Here is a 15,773-nt window from a genome sequence, read left to right on the forward strand (position 1 = left end):
TTCTGGTGCTTTCATGTTGTTTTTCAGCTTATTGGGAGAATTTTTGCCTTGGCGCCTGCCCATCTCCTCCTATTGACGATCTCTAATTGGTCTTTTAAAACCAGATCAGGTTTCCCTGCTGGCCAGAGGCTCCTCTTGCAAAATTCCCTCGTTCTGTTTCCTGGCTCCTGCCAGGGGCCAAGATCCCTCTCACCCCTCAGACGGGTCTTCAGGAAAAGAACCAGGTTCCCTGTTTGCCCGGGACCTCGCCAACCAAAGGCCTACCTCTTTGATTTAATTGTCCTGGGGCGATCTGCTCTTGGTGTTGCCCTGGTCCCTGTCGCCTGCGTTGTCTGCCACTGTGTCAGTACCCGCCGGTCCCGGCCGCTGCGCCAGCTACGTCGCCCGCCGTGCGCGTCCGGTTCCGGCCGCCGCTGCCGCCGTGTGCGTCCGGTTCCGGCCGCCGCTGCCGCCGTGCGTGTCCGGTTCCGGCCGCCGCTGCCACCGTGCGCCTGGTTTTTTTTTTTTGTTGTTTAGTTTTTGTTCTTGTTTTGTTTTTCTGAGACAGAGTTTCTCTGTGTGGCTTTGGAGCCTGTCCTGAAACTCACACTATTGACCAGGTTGTCTTCGAACTCACAGAGATCCACCTGCCTCTGCTTCCCAAGTGCTGGGATTAAAGGTGTGCCCCACCACCAGGCCATAAATCCTTCTTAAGTTTCTTCTTTACCTCACTGGCTTGAGCCCCAATGTGATATTTACTGTTAATCAGTAGATTGCTACTTGGTTTTGATTTTGTTTTCTTGTGAAAGATGCTGATTTGGCATTCAGAAACATTGTATAATGCAGAGTGAGGAATGGTTTGGTTTATGGCAGAAGTTCTTTGGGAACGCCTGTGAGGCAGCGACTGTTTGGTGTCATTGTCCTCCAGAAGACAATCAGGAAACTGTTACAGAGACAGACTCTTTTCAGAGTAGAGAACCATTTGCTCTCTCTTGATGAAGCCTCCCTTTCCTCCTCTATCTTTTAGGATGACCATTATTTACTTAGAGAGGTCCTAATGCATTTTGTCCATGTTTGGGTGCCTGATGCCCTGTTCAATACCTGGTGCTCTTAAGCAGCTTAAGAGCATTGAGTGAAGAATTGTTAGAATACCACTTTCTAGTTGAGAAACAAATATTTTCTCCACACACAAGCCAAATCTGAGCAGCTTCTTGCTGCTATGGGTAAACACATCCTTGTTAATGTGGAGTTAACTCTGGCCAAGGAAATGCAGAACATTCATCTCCTCTTAAGCCAGCACATTGAACAGTATCATCCTTCTTTTGCATTTGCCATGTTTATAGTCTGATTGGTAAATTTTTAGTTTTGGACACAAGTTGTTTATATGTGATATTTAAGCAACAGTGGAACCCTGCAGTCTAGGCATTAAAAATATATAGTTTTTAAAGATTTGGTTTGCATTCATGTGCATATGTATATATGTATGCTAGGTGTGTAAGAGTGCATACAGGGCCTGGAGGACAACATTGGGTCCCCTGGAACTAGATTTATATGTGGTTGTGAGCTGTCAGGTGTGGGTGCTTGGAACTGAGTGTTGGTTCTCTGTAAGAGCAGAAGACATTCTTAACTGCTGAGCTATCCAGCCCTGAAAATGTTTTTGTTTCTCATAAAGCTGAACTCACTCACCTGAATTCTGCTAGTCACCAGAAGAATGGCCTCAGGCAATCTGCTCAATGTTCTGGGTTTCTAATTCTTCAAGTAAATGAAGATCATTGACATCTCCATGGGTTATCTCAGAATCAGAGGAGAACCATATGAAGAGAGTTTAAATTGATTGGTCCCTGATAGTCTTTCTCCATCAGTTGCCAAGCAGGAAAGCTTCATTTGCTTGTGCCCACTCCTTATCATCTGTTGTGATACTTCCCTGCTCTTTATGATTAGGGGATGTGTGTCCCATCACAGTGTTCTGGGACACAGATGCAGTAGCGGAAATCTTGAGATGGGTGTCATGATGCTGTGGAAAACAAATAATTGCAGCATAAATATTAAAAGTTCAAGAACACCTATTTGGAGTATAGTTCAATTGTTTGATAAATAATTCTCATCTCTGTAATGGAAATCTCTGCTGTCTATCATATTTCAAATCATTTTGCATCCAATGAGACCACAGAGTGAAGAACTAAATGATATCCTTCTAAATCCTACTTCAAATGACTTCTTTCTTTGTAACAAGAGTGATAGCTTATATTTGAATAATACTTTGTTTCCAAACTCCTGTGTTTGTCCACTACCACCACTACTACTACTATTACTATACACACACACATATGTATATACATATATATGATTCAGGTTATATATGTGTAACTATATATATGTAATTATGTATATAAATATGTTTTCTCTATATAATCTGAATCTCATCACAAATTAATAAGCTTATAAATACTTTATTATCTCTACTTTACATATACATAGGCATTGCTCGATAATATACCCAAAGTTCCACAGTTGTCAAGAAGTCAAGTGAAGAAAATGTCTAAGCAATCTTCTTCTTCTTCTTCTTCTTCTTCTTCTTCTTCTTCTTCTTCTTCTTCTTCTTCTTCTTCTTCTTCTTCTTCTTCCTCTTCTTCCTTTTTCTTCCTCCTCCTCTTATTCTTCTTTTGTTTTTTTGTTTTTTTTTTTTTTCAAGATAGGATTTCGCTGTTCTGGAATTCACTTTGTAGATCACACTTAAACAAGGTCCTTGACTCTCAATTGTGTGCCAGTACCTGTATCACCACAACCACAGCAGTCTTTTCCCCTCTAGCTATCTGCTTGGGATAGTTTTCCCGTGAAACAGAAAATAGGCTATTCTTTTCAACCATGATAAATACCAGTCTCCACATTTCCTTCCCTTATCACGAAAGTGGGAAAAAAAATCATTGAAAGAGAAACATTTCCCTCTAACACTGATTTTCTTTCTGTGGGATAGAATTTAGAGTTTGGTTTTGCTCGTAAAGAACAGTGAGTTATGCTTTCAGCTGGCTATTTACTCTTCTCTAGAGTTATTTACTCTTCTCTAGAGGGCCAGTTGGTTTGTATTCCTGCAAATGATGGCTGAGATTCAAAATACTATATATTTTATTAAAGAAACAATTTCCTAAAATGTAGATTGTCTGGGGGTTTTGATGAAAAATACTTCTAAGAAACAACTGAGAGAGAGGAAGGTGGTTTGCACTCAAAGCTTCTGGGTGTTCCCCTTCAAGGTGAAGGAAATACTACTTATTCTGCAGTGTTCTTATAAAAGTTAAAAAAAAACCACACACACACACACACACACACACACACACACACAAGAAATACCCAGCACAGTTTCTATCACATAAATCTTGAGTTTAAGTGATATTTTAATTTGTTTAGTATAAATTTACCCTTATAAAATCTCCTCCACCTCTGTGAAGATTGTGCCACTTAGCTCCATAGAACAAGAAAACATTGTTTCATGGTTTGCTCGTGAGTGTGTGTGTGTATGTGTAGATAAATATCTGAATCATTTGCTCTTCTTTTTTTATCCTTTTACAAACATGGCTTGGAAAACTAGAGAATCAATGCCTCTTCAATGCTTCCTATTACCAACTTTGAGTAAGAAAGCCATTTCTTTTTTTTTGTTCTTTTTTCATTTTTTAATTCAAAAATTTACACTTCCTCCCTTCTTCCCATCCCCCCCCCCGCTTCTCCACTTACCCTCTTCCCTCCCCCTCCCTCCTTAAGAGAGGGCAGGGAACCCTGCCCTGTGCTAAGTCCAAGGCCCGCTCCCCTCCATTCACATCTGAGAAGGTGTGCCTCCAAATAGACTAGAGTCTTAAAAAGCCAGTACATGCAGTAGAAACAGGTCCCAGTGCCATTATCGATGGCTTCTCAGTCTGCCCCCATTGGCAGCCACATTCAGAGTCCGGTTTGATCACATGCTTGTTCAAAACCTCTTGTGATGCATAGGACAGAGTGATCACACACCACCACCACCACCACCCACTATTCTGTTTCAGTTTTACAAGAACACGTTTCCTGTAAGAGACAGTAGGCCAGAGTATGAAATTCCCAGGTAGACATTCTGGGTCTTTGACATGATGACCGGGCAGTGGGATCTGACAATAAGGAGAGGTAGGGTGCTTTGTGCTGAGTCAGTGTTGATACCTTAGTTCACGTCCTGACTCCCAGGAACAGCTGCTGCTGTCTCCTGACATCTGCCTTTATTTCCCAAGAGTCCAGCATCTCCAAGCTGTTGAGAGTGTGGGACACACTTCTCCAGAGCAGCAGTATGTTGCCATTTTCAAGTCTCCGTGTTTTCTTTTCTTGATTTCTTTCTTTTTCCTACATTTGACATGTTATCTCAACTTCATACTGAGCAGAAAGGGTCCTCAAAGTAGGTAGCCACCTCGCCCTCATCCAAGCATCATACCCTGGATGATCATAGAATGAACACAGTGTAGGAAGGCAGAGAACCTGCAGGACGGAAGCCTCTACTGAGACACTTCTCAAAGCCTTGTTTTTCTAAAATCCTATTTAGGGGTGAGGTGAACTGTTTATGGTTATCTTCATCTGCCCCTTCATGAGGGTGGCTTGTGATAGCTTGACTTCAAAGTGGGAAAAATCTATATTTTAACGTGGAAAGATGCAGAACTCATTTTATGAGCTGACTTGTTTTTAACACAATGCAGCAATTGTTTGGCTGGAACTATGTTTCCCTAAATTGTATTTGAAAGTGATTCCTTCCGAAGCACGAGGCATCTACCATTGCCTCTCACTCTCCATCCCACCCCCATTATTCTGCCTCATAGATTCCTACTTCCCAGACTGGACAATGCTTTCCCCTCTGTCTTAAAAGTATGATCATAATTATGAATTAGTCAGGTGCGAGCTAGCGAGGCTTCCCCAAGGGACGGATTTGGAAGGACCGTTTGTAAGACTATCTGTGATCCCTGTCAGCTCCCCAGCCCTTCAGTAGCTGAGTGATGCCAAAGCTTTTTATCTTTATTTTGATTTGCTTTCTCAAATTAATCCTGAAAGAATAGTGGTGCTTTTAGTAATCAGAATAGTTTGTGGGAGCCTAGGCAGTTTGGATGCTCACCTTACTAGACCTGGATGGAGGTGGGTGGTCCTTGGACTTCCCACAGGGCAGGGAACCCTGATTGCTCTTTGGGCTGACGAGGGAGGGGGACTTGATTGGGGGAGGGGGAGGGAAAGGGGAGGCAGCGGTGGGGATGAGACAGTAATCTTTAATAAATAAATGAAGAAAGAAAGAAAGAAAGAAAGAAAGAAAGAAAGAAAGAAAGAAAGAAAGAAAGAAAAGAGAAGCGCGGGGCGGGGATAAAGAGGTCTTGCTGTGTGGGAGCTCTGACTTCTCAGTACATGGTCTCATCCTCCCTTCTCGTTATCATTTGCTCCTTGCTATTTAACCTAGCACACGTGCAAAACCAATTCTGTTATTTTCATTCCGTTTGCTATAACTAAGTATACGTGAAGTCCTTTCATATGTGCAAATTAAGATAAATCCATCATAGTGAAACTGACAATACTCACTGACCTTTAAATGCTAACTCAGTTTTCGGAGTAGTTCAGACTACCATACCTTGTTAATCTGTGTACATTGCTAAAAGTGGGTAGTGTGTCTGTTTTATCCATCCTAGATGCCAAATCCTTGAGAAAAAGGCCCATTCTTCCTGTCCTATTCTTTATGTCAACTTTCAGACAGGTGACATTACAAGCACTGGACAACTATTAAATGCAATGCTGGGCCCCCAGGCTTCTCCTGAATCTCCCGGCTTATGAAAGTCAACCACCCACAAACACAGTACTTACCTGTAAGGGCATGCTTATCTTATATGTTGAGGTGGAGCTACTGGTCCTTGATACAAAGACAATTGCAAGTGTTCCTCAGAAACTGCAAGAAGGAGTGAACTTGGGTGGGGTGGGGGCAGTGAGTTGGACAGATCAGTGTAAGTGCCTGGTGAGAAGTGAATTTGATTCTCTTCTAGGCCTAGGGGCCCAGAATTGCCTTTAGCAGTTGTCCAGTGCTTATAATTGCCTAAAAGTTGACATAAAGAATAAGCTGGGGAGACCAGCCCTTTTTCTTAAGGATTTGGCTTCTAGGATGGGTACAACAGACATACTACCCACTTTTAGCAACTTACACAGTTTAAGGAGGAATGGCAGTCTAAACTACTCTGAGAACTGAATTAGCATTTAAAGATCAGTGAGTATTGTCAATCTTACTGTGATGAATTTATCTTAAATTTGCACATATGAGAAGGATTTTGCATATACATAGCAAAAGGGATGAAAATAGCAAAATTGGCTATCCATATGGGCTAGGTCAAATAAGTTAAAAGTGCACTCAAGCAATGGCATACTTGAACACCAGTTCCACAATTTTGAGCCACATTCGAAGCAAGCTTTAACTAAATACTGACCAGGATGGACTCTAGTCAGGTTCATTCTGAGATTCTTAGGCAATGGTCATGAGTCACACTTTGTAGGACTTTAAAAAGGAAAAACCCATAATTATTGCATTTCCCATGAAGTCCAGTCAGGGGCAAACATACATATCAATGTATTTCCTGTCTGTATACTTCCCACCTATATGTGATCGAGCACATCCGTTAGTCATTCAAACAGATTTGTTGAGGGCAGTGAACATGAGGCAAGTTATTCCTCAAGAACTGCAGTTCTCAGCCTTCTGGAAACTTACCTTGCCCTTGGGCAGGTGGGGCTTAAAGGGTTAGCTTTGGCTCTTAAAGTGCTATGCATTCAAGAATTCTAGGAAAAAGAATTTTTTTAAGTCATGGCTCTTCAAACATGGGCATGTAATAATTTCTTAGAAATTACTTAAAATTTTAGTCTTCTGCCTAAGAACAGATTGCACTCATTGTGTTGTGGTTGCCTTTTCAAATAATACCTTCAGTACTCTGAAAGGTCTAATACCTTAGGGAAGGAACAAGAAGATGAAGGTGGCACCAAGTTCCCACTTGGAGAGTTTCTTCTGTCTTCACACTACCCAGCAGGGTTAATGGCTTCCGTGAGAAAGACCAGGTGCTTGCCAGGCACATGGAGAGGACGCTTGCCTTCAAAGCACCAGAATTGGCTATGGGTCAAACACGGAACTGACCATGTCTCCCATAGACCTAATGTCTCTGTTTCCCGTGTTTCTGTTCTAGAGCATCGTGTGTACTGGCCGGCGCAAGTGGCACCCAGACCCCTCCCTGGTCCACTGCATTCCATCATGTGAGGTATGATGTGAGTTCCTCCAGTTCAAGGCCTGGTTTTTCCTGATCCCTCTTTCCTTCCTTTAGTTGTTTCTTAAATGCACCTACCTCCTAATCTCAGATTTACAGAATTTAGGATTTCTGAACTCAGTTTTATTTTAGTAAAATCTTCAATCATTTAAAAAGCAAGCCAGAATTATTTATGGATTTTGAGATTCTGTAACTAGGCCTTGGTTGGAATTAGTTAAATAAGGATTTTACTGTAGACAATTTTGTTCAGCCAGCACAGTGCTTAAAATCAACTTTGGTGTATGTGTGTTTGTGTGTGTGTAAAATTGAGTTTGTGTGTGTGTCTGTGTCTGTGTGCATTTATGCAGACAGTGTATTACACAGCAATCACAATAGCCCAGACTGGACCTTGCGGTAATCCTTCTGCCTCAGCCTCCTGAGTGGCAGAATTATCTGTAGGTGGGGGCCACCAGGCTTGGTTTAAAATTGAGATTCATGTGTACTTATATAATATCACACATATGCATATTATAAATTAAAGCAAATACAAAATCATTGTACAAAACTTTTTTCTTACAAAACAAGAATATCTGGAAGTTGGGGCCATAATTAGGAAACTCGAATAGCAGGTATAATCTCAAAGCAGTATTACTCTAGTGAGCATGTGGTTCACTTCTTCCCTGTGGTCACCTTTCCGAGGCTCTCCTCCTTTGCATCAACTGCAAGGTCATAGAGGTGTCTAAGCAACTTTCTAGGTAGACGTATATTGCACCGTGGAGTGGTCTGACCTAGATCTTCACTATATCAAGAAATCCCGTCATCCTCCTCCACAGTGGATTTCCCTTTCAGTGGTCACTGCTAGTACAATGGCTTTTTAACCTGGCAAAGAGGAGACTGGACTGAACGAGAGCATTGCCTAGAGAGTTGACTTAAGCACTGTTGACGCTGAGAAGGACGATACATATGTAGCCCATTTATGCAAGCCCTCCAACCCTGGGAACAGCTGGTGACGAATACACATATTCCAATCTAGGCACTGTCCTGCCAAGCATGGCTGGCTCTAGTGAAAGGCCTGACTGAGGTTGGAGAAAGTATGAAGAAAAGACAGACAGATAGACAGGCACATACATGGAGGCACACACACACACAAAAAAAAAATGGCATTAGATGGGCGAGGATCTCTGTGGAGATGCTGCAGCACACAGAGAGAATTCGTGTGTTTCTTATATAGAGTTGATTATATAACAAAGGGGCGGGGTTATTGCAACTGTAAAAGGAAGCTGAGTTGATGATAAACAGTTGGATCAAGGGAACAGGCTTAGCTAATCTTAGTAGGAGCAGTCTCTGAAGGGGAGCAACCTGTAGGCTCTAGATATCAGGGGAGAGAAAGCTAGGGTGGACATTTTCCTATAGACAGTCAACACCCATACTTTGTCCGCCCTGAAAGGGTTTGCTACCCCTCTCGGTGGCCGTGGCCATGTCAACAGCACCCATTCTCTCAGGACTCCTCTTACTCGTGGTTTCTCCACTCCCTACAAGCCACTGCAGATTTCTTCATCCAAACCTCTCTTTGGAAGTTAATAAGCCACTTTGCAGCACTGCCCGGATATTTTTGGCTCTTTGGAGTGTGCAAAAGAGAGTGCCTTTAACGGCCATTGATTTCCAACAATCTCTTCAAGCATACCCAACCTGCAGGCAGGCATGTGTGTTAATCGCCTATTCGGTATCTCGGAGTCACTTGAGCTAGTTCTGGGAAACCGGGATCCACATGAGACCAGAGAAAGGGTGGGGTTTAAGAGAAAAGAGGAAACTTAGCGGGGAAAAGATACCCATAAAACAGCATTCTGAGAATGCACGAGGGCTAATGCTAGCGTGGAGTGTGCTGGGTTATGGTGCGGGGCCAACAGAACAGCTCATCTTCTGCCATCATTAGAAAAACAGATGGTGGTGGGGTGGGGCGGGGAAGCAAGGGGAGGCAGTGAATCATCCACTGGGCAGGGGGTGATGGGGAGAGAGGAGGCCAGGGAAAGAGGGAGATAAACAGACAGAGGGCTTAGGGAGCTGGACAGAGATCAAACAGATCCTGAGAGTTCCCTTCTGCTGCTTCTATGCATCATCATAAGTAAGCGGGTGGATGTCAGGGTTTGGGGCTGGCTTTAGTGCTTTCCAGAAGGTTACAATCCAGAGCTTTCCACTCTTGTCCTTTCCCCTGCCCTGCACCCAGACCTACCCTCCAGACTGACCTATTAGTCAGAGCTTCCTAGGTAGCCGTGTTCTCTTTGAGGATGCCACCAGAAACAAAGCTCTCTTCTCCCTGGTTGCTTCCCTTCCCCCACTGCTATCAGGCACAACCAAACCCAGACCATCTGATTGACAGTTCAGTGGCTCTGTGTGGCCCCTGACTAGTGTCTTTGTCATCACTTGGGGACTCAGTAGATCACACCTTCTTAGGTCAACCCTACACCCACGGCGCTAGAAAGTACACGGGGGAGGGGGCAGCAATCTGCATCTTAACCAGCAAGGGATTCTGAAGGTCACTGTGGAAGTCTAAGCCCCACTATCCCCACCTCTGGGAGGAGACTAAAAAGTTACTTCTCTGGGCATCTCCATGTCGAATCTTTCTTTATCCAGAAATAATTACATTCTCCCTCCTCTACCCCCCCCCCTGTGTGTGTGTGCGTGTGTGTTTATTGAAGAGTAGTATATGTGTGTATTCATGTGTATCTGGCTATACATACAGATGCAGGACAGAGACTAATACTGAATGTCTTCCTCAACTTTGCACTTTACTTTTGGAGACAAGGTATCTCACTGAACCTCAAGTTAGCTGATTATGCTGTCTGGCCAACCCACTTCAGCTATTCTCCTCTCTCTGCTTCCTAGATGCTGGGATTACAGGTGCCACACATGGTTTTTTTAATGGGTGTCAGGGATCTGAACTCAGGCGTTCACACTTACATAGAAATCTCTGACCAAGACATCTCAGCCCCTGACGTAATTCTATACAGCATTATTTACATTCTGATTGCCATACACTACTATGAGAAGTCTATACTGTTAGTTCCAGGTTCTCTGGGGGTAGGAGAGGTCTTTGGTTTCTGTTCTTCTGATAAAATCAAGGGAGAAGAAAATTCATCTACAGAGAGGAGGGAAAAGCAGAGAAAGGCGGAGTCAGCAGGACCCGTAGGAAGGATACAGCACAGGAGAGAAAAGGGAATGTCCCTGGAGACACAAGCAGTGAGAAATGGCGAGAGGGAAGATGGGGACCAGGAAGAAAGAAGATGGTGAAACTGGCAAGTTCCTGATGCAACTTGGCCAGTTCTTAATACTTTCCTGGAAAAGGCTAAACATGATAGCATCAAAGGCAGATAGAAGAAAAACAGACCCAGAGGCAAGAAACAGAGGGCCTTCTGGGTGAGAAATTTTGCAAAGCACAGTGTATAATCTGTACTGACCTAAAATGTGTGCCAGGGAAACACACACACACACACACACACGAAAATTAAATTCTGCCTACACCTGTTAGCTATGCACAGCACCTAGCCAGCTCTTTCAGGTGAAATGGCCAACGGTAAGGAATTGTATAAACTGCGAAACGATGTTAGTAGTGATTCCCTAAGGAATACTACTACAGGCAACTAGGGGTAACTATGCTCAATTCATGTTCTTGGGGGCATTCTAAAGCCTTTGAAAGTTGTCTCTGAACCTTAACTGGCCTTCCTTCTATAAATTCTTATTCTTGCCCTTGTAAATGCCCATCATGCCACTTAGCAAATTATTTCACGCGTGGCCAGTAGGTCTAAATTTCAAGCCGACTCCAAATCCCCGAATTTGAAGAAGTGTGCTCTGATCAGTTTCATGTTGTCTTTTATGTACACCAACCTAGTCTAGTATCATCATTGCTCTTCTGAAGAAGGGAGTGGAGGAATGGAGGTAGAGCGTAGACTTGGGAATCTTAAATTGGAAACAATTGAATCAACTCTCTGTGAGACAACCCCATGAAAGAGAAGGTTGAACTGGAGCAGACGGGGAAGAAGAGAATGAAAACTACATGAGGAGTGGAATCTGAAGGCTCTGAAACTGTAGGAAGATGCATGGCATAGAAGAAAGGGGCTGTCTGGGAGGCAGAGACAAGCTTGGTTCTAGTCTTTCTCACTGATTCCTCTTTCTCACCGATTCTTGGGTAATTTCATTAACTTCTCTAAATTTAAGTTTCCATGGTTTTGAAATTAGACATATAAAATGTATAACTAATAATTGTCAGAATCAAGATTCAGAAGAACAATGGAGACACATCCTTGCAAATATATATTGGGACTCAACTCAGCAGAATCACTCAAGAGTAACAACAAAGCCACTTTTGGGGTGCATTTTGCATATTACATACATAGATCTGGGTCCTCATTGCAGCCACCAATGGTTGTCTCCTGCAGATTTGAGGCCCTCTTGGTTTTTCCTGACTTCTTATTTATAAGGTTTTTGTTTTTATTACATATGACAACTTGTAGATCCTGCTCTTCCTTGTCATAAGTCCAAAGAGAGCTATAGGCTTTATTTAATGTTTCTATCCTGGCATTGACTCACAAGAGAAAACTTAGTCTATGACATCATGATATGGGAGTTGGAAGATAAAAAAATAATCTTTATGAACCTACTGAGTGTTTGTTAGTAAGCAATATAACTTATATTGTTTAATATAACAATAAATGACCAAACTTCATTTATTGCTAGCATCGACTTCTGCTATTCAGTGTGATGGTTGTGCTTTTTTCAAACTATTATTCTCACAAGATAGTAAGGGGTAACATCTATGTACCAAGCATATATATATATATGAGAAATTTGGCCAGGATGAAAGATAAAGAACATAATCTTCTTGGCTGATGTCACATTGCATGACAAAGCAATTGGTCAGAGAGACAAAGAAGCCCTTCTTCGATTTAGCAGCTACGTTGCTTCAGTCTACGGGTGTGTCGTGCATCATCACTGGAAACTCTGCTGAAAGGGGGCCCAAGCAGGGCAACAGGCAGGATGTGTGACCACACTTCCAGCAGACACTTTCCTGGCAATGCTTTCATCTGGGACCTCCTTTAAAAGCTGTCTTAGGAGTACATGGCAATATTGTTTTAAAATCGAGACTCTAGGGTTCTGTTTTTTTTTCTTTTTTAAAAATTTTATATCAGTCTTGGCAAGCTGTTCAAGAATTTTTTCTTTTTACAAAATACCCCAGGTACTTCTCCTTCAGATGGTCTTCAGCTCCATGTAGGAAGCACAGGGTCATGCTCGTTCATTCACGAGCAGATGGTTGTAGACATCACATTTGGCTCACATCTTGGAATAAAAGGATGTACCTTCTGGGAGTTCTCAAACAAATGAAGAAATTGCTCATAATATAGTTGAAAAAGGTCAGGGTTAGAACTTGGCAGAGAATGTCAAGGTTACAATACTTGTAAGACAGAAACACTGGCATAGGGTGTCAAGGTTACAATGCTTATAATACAGAAAGGGCTAAATTGCTTAAAACAAAAACAAAGACAAATCCCTCCAAAACTGTCACTTATCTTGGAGTAGAGAGCAAGGTGCCTCTATTTTTAAACCACCACTCAAACAAGTGTGTGTGAAAACAGGAAACTTGGGAGTTTTTCTATTTTAGCACTCTCTTACCATTGATCTGACCCTATTTTCTCTTTGCGTATAGCCTCCAGAGCTATCAGAAAGTGCAGATCACAAGGGGAACAAGAATGGCATTAAAAATCTAGCTATCGATACCTTTGAGGGGAAATCCAAATAAATGGGTTATCATTAAGCATAGACTGAGGAGGAAAATGGCTCAAGTAATAAATACTTTTATTCATTAAATATTTCATAGAAAAATTAAGGGTCACCCTCATGAGAGCCTAACAGAACAGAAATAATAGACATAAATACTGAGTGAACTATTTAAAGCAAATCTGTCCAGGAATAAACTGGAAGTGTTAACCTTTATACAACGTTATAAAGAGAAGTGTTTAAAAGCATGCTAGTCTTTCCAGAGTTTTAAAGGCCTGTATTTCTCCTATTTTTGACAGGGTGAAATATTTTCTCCTGTCTCAAACACCAAAGATGGCTTGGTATTTCATTTCTCTGTAAATCTAGCACTTTGGGGCTTAAATGTAAATATATCTATGATTTTTTTAAAAGTAGCCAGTGAGATATTTTTATCTGTCACAGCCCTAAATGTATTCTCTATAGGAATTATGTAAAAGGGAATTAGGAGTGGAAAAACAAGACTCTAGGGACAAATTGAGTTTCATCAGAGTGGCTGCATTACTGAAATGTAGGTAGGATGCGGTACGGCTTTTATACCTCTAGTAGTGAATACCAACAATGCTCCCATCCTTAACTCATTCCATTTGCCACTGCGTTCCTTAGATTCTTTCTCCTTCCATTGTCTTGGGCCTTGCTCTTCTTCACTTTTATTATTTATATCCCAGATGGTATTCCTATTAGCTGTGCCTGCTATTTGTGCTTTGTGATCACTCTCAGGCACTGTGTGTAACTCCATGGGATGAATGGGCCAACAAGGAAGAAAAAAAAAAGCATGAAAACGGAATTTTATTGCACTATTTTTTTCCTTGCTAAGGAAGGAAGCATAAAAAGATATGCTACCATGAAAGGTAGAGAGTAGCTGAAATTTGACTTAGGAGCACAAATTTGGGGGCTGAGTGTTTTTTTTTTCTATTCAAATCTCTTATCTACATTTTTATTATTAATTTTTTTAATTAATTAATTTATTTATTAAAGATTTCTGTCTCTTCCCCACCGCCGTCTCTCCTTTCCCTCCCCCTCCCCCAATCAAGTCCCCCTCCCTCGGGGGCTGAGTTTTATTTGGAAGAATACAATGCCTGTATACAGACACAGAAGGACAGCAATTCAGAAGAGAGAGAAGGGGAAACAGGTTAGCCTGTCTGAGATGAATCATGGGCTTTTCCATCCTGTGGACTCTTGTTAGGAAAGTTATTTACATTGTTAGACTGCTATCTTCCTGTTTTCCAGGATGGGATGAAGCATGTGCGTGTGTGTGTGTGTGTGTGTGTGTGTGTGTGTGTGTGTGTGTGGTGTGTAGTGTGCGCACGCGTGTAGTGTGTGTTTCAATTCTTCCTGTTTGAACATATGAGGAGCCACTGTGGGTAGCTAAACCCTCATTCTCAATGCAGTTATAAATGTGAAGACACTGTTCTAAAAGGTGCGAGTGCCCAGGGCACACATCCCTTAAGGCAGCGGAAGTGGAAGCAGGCTTCTGCTCACCTCCAGGAAAGCAAGAAGTGAGTTTTCTCTCTAGATTAGCAGTTCTCTACCTAGGGGTCAAAACCCCTTTGGGGATTGAATATCAGGTATTCTGCATATCAGATATTTACGTTCAGTTTCAAAACAGTAGTAAAATAGCAGTTATGAATTAGCAGCAAAAATAATTTTATGGTTTTGAGAGGAACTGTGTTAATGGGTCACAGCATTAGGAAGGTTGAGAGCCACTGATCTAGATAAAGGACTCCAAGAGGCACAGGGAATGTGTTGATAGCAGCCTTAGCTGGGAGCCTGTTAGTGTATCAGGAAGACTCCTTCCACTCAGAGATTGGGGCCAAGGTCCAGCAGTCACTTCTACCAAACACCCTAGAAGGTTTGCATACTCGGATCTAAAGGTCCTCTGGTATAGCATGGAAAAAGAAGTGTAAAATCGTGGTAGCTTGGAGAATATATTAGTGCTAAGTACACTTCTGTAGTTAAAAAAAAAAACCTCGCTCATTTCTCTTCCTCTGTTCAACTGTTTTCCCCATCTCAAGCATTCTTATCTCTAAGATTTATCCCTATTACCGTGCTTCAGTAATGTGCTTTTCCTCACCAGTAGCACAATTACTTGTAACAAATGCCAAAGGCTTGTTAGTATTAAAATAGTCCAGTAGGGACTTAGAAAAAGGCGCAGGGAATTGCTCCCGATCTTTAGTAGAGATCTCTCACTGGAGTCTGCCCTGATGAATTCCTCATTAAAGAGAGAAAAGTAAATTGTGTTTATGATACAAGATCGGGCACTTTACTCCATCCTTAGGACAGCTCTACTGCATGATAATGGAGTTAGCATCTCTAATCTCCCCCTTTATTTACATGCTGTTATTCAACTAATAGCCAGCAATCAAAATTTCTCTTTGCCATTTTATTTATTTTTTTTCTTGGGCTGTTCAAAACCAGATATACTAATCATCCCCTTTTTCTCTGAAGACACATCCTCCAGGCTTCGTTCAAGTTGTTACTAAGTCTGTTAGGATCCATGGGAGGAAGGGAATTATAAAACGAAGGTTTGGGTTGAGAAGGCAGTGTCCTAAAAGCCGGCGACAGCCACTACTTTCTGGTTGGAATACTGTCGGTCCTCGCAGCTCTAACTCTAAAGATGTGTTAGACGTGTTAAAATCCAGAGAGGAATTGGAAATTAGCTTAAGCTGGAGCTGTCTTCCAGGCTTCCTAGCTGCCAAATTCCAATCCCCTCAAGAGATTTGTTTGTGAGTTTCT

The 15,773-nt window shown here is 42.1% G+C and overlaps 1 protein-coding gene across 1 annotated transcript in view; it reads left to right on the plus strand.

Annotated features, from left to right (window-relative positions):
* Pappa2 (pappalysin 2) overlaps nt 1–15,773 on the plus strand; it is a 249,125-nt gene that overhangs the window by 199,990 nt on the left and 33,362 nt on the right. Inside the window, exon 20 of the mRNA XM_050135420.1 lies at nt 7,176–7,247. Coding sequence (XP_049991377.1) covers nt 7,176–7,247 — 72 coding nt within the window. The remainder of the gene's footprint in view (nt 1–7,175; nt 7,248–15,773) is intronic.

This window comes from Alexandromys fortis, unplaced genomic scaffold (genome assembly GCF_014885135.2).
Source record: "Alexandromys fortis isolate MF-2015 unplaced genomic scaffold, M_Fortis_MF-2015_v1.1 scaffold_21, whole genome shotgun sequence".
NCBI classification, from domain to species: Eukaryota; Metazoa; Chordata; class Mammalia; order Rodentia; family Cricetidae; genus Alexandromys; species Alexandromys fortis.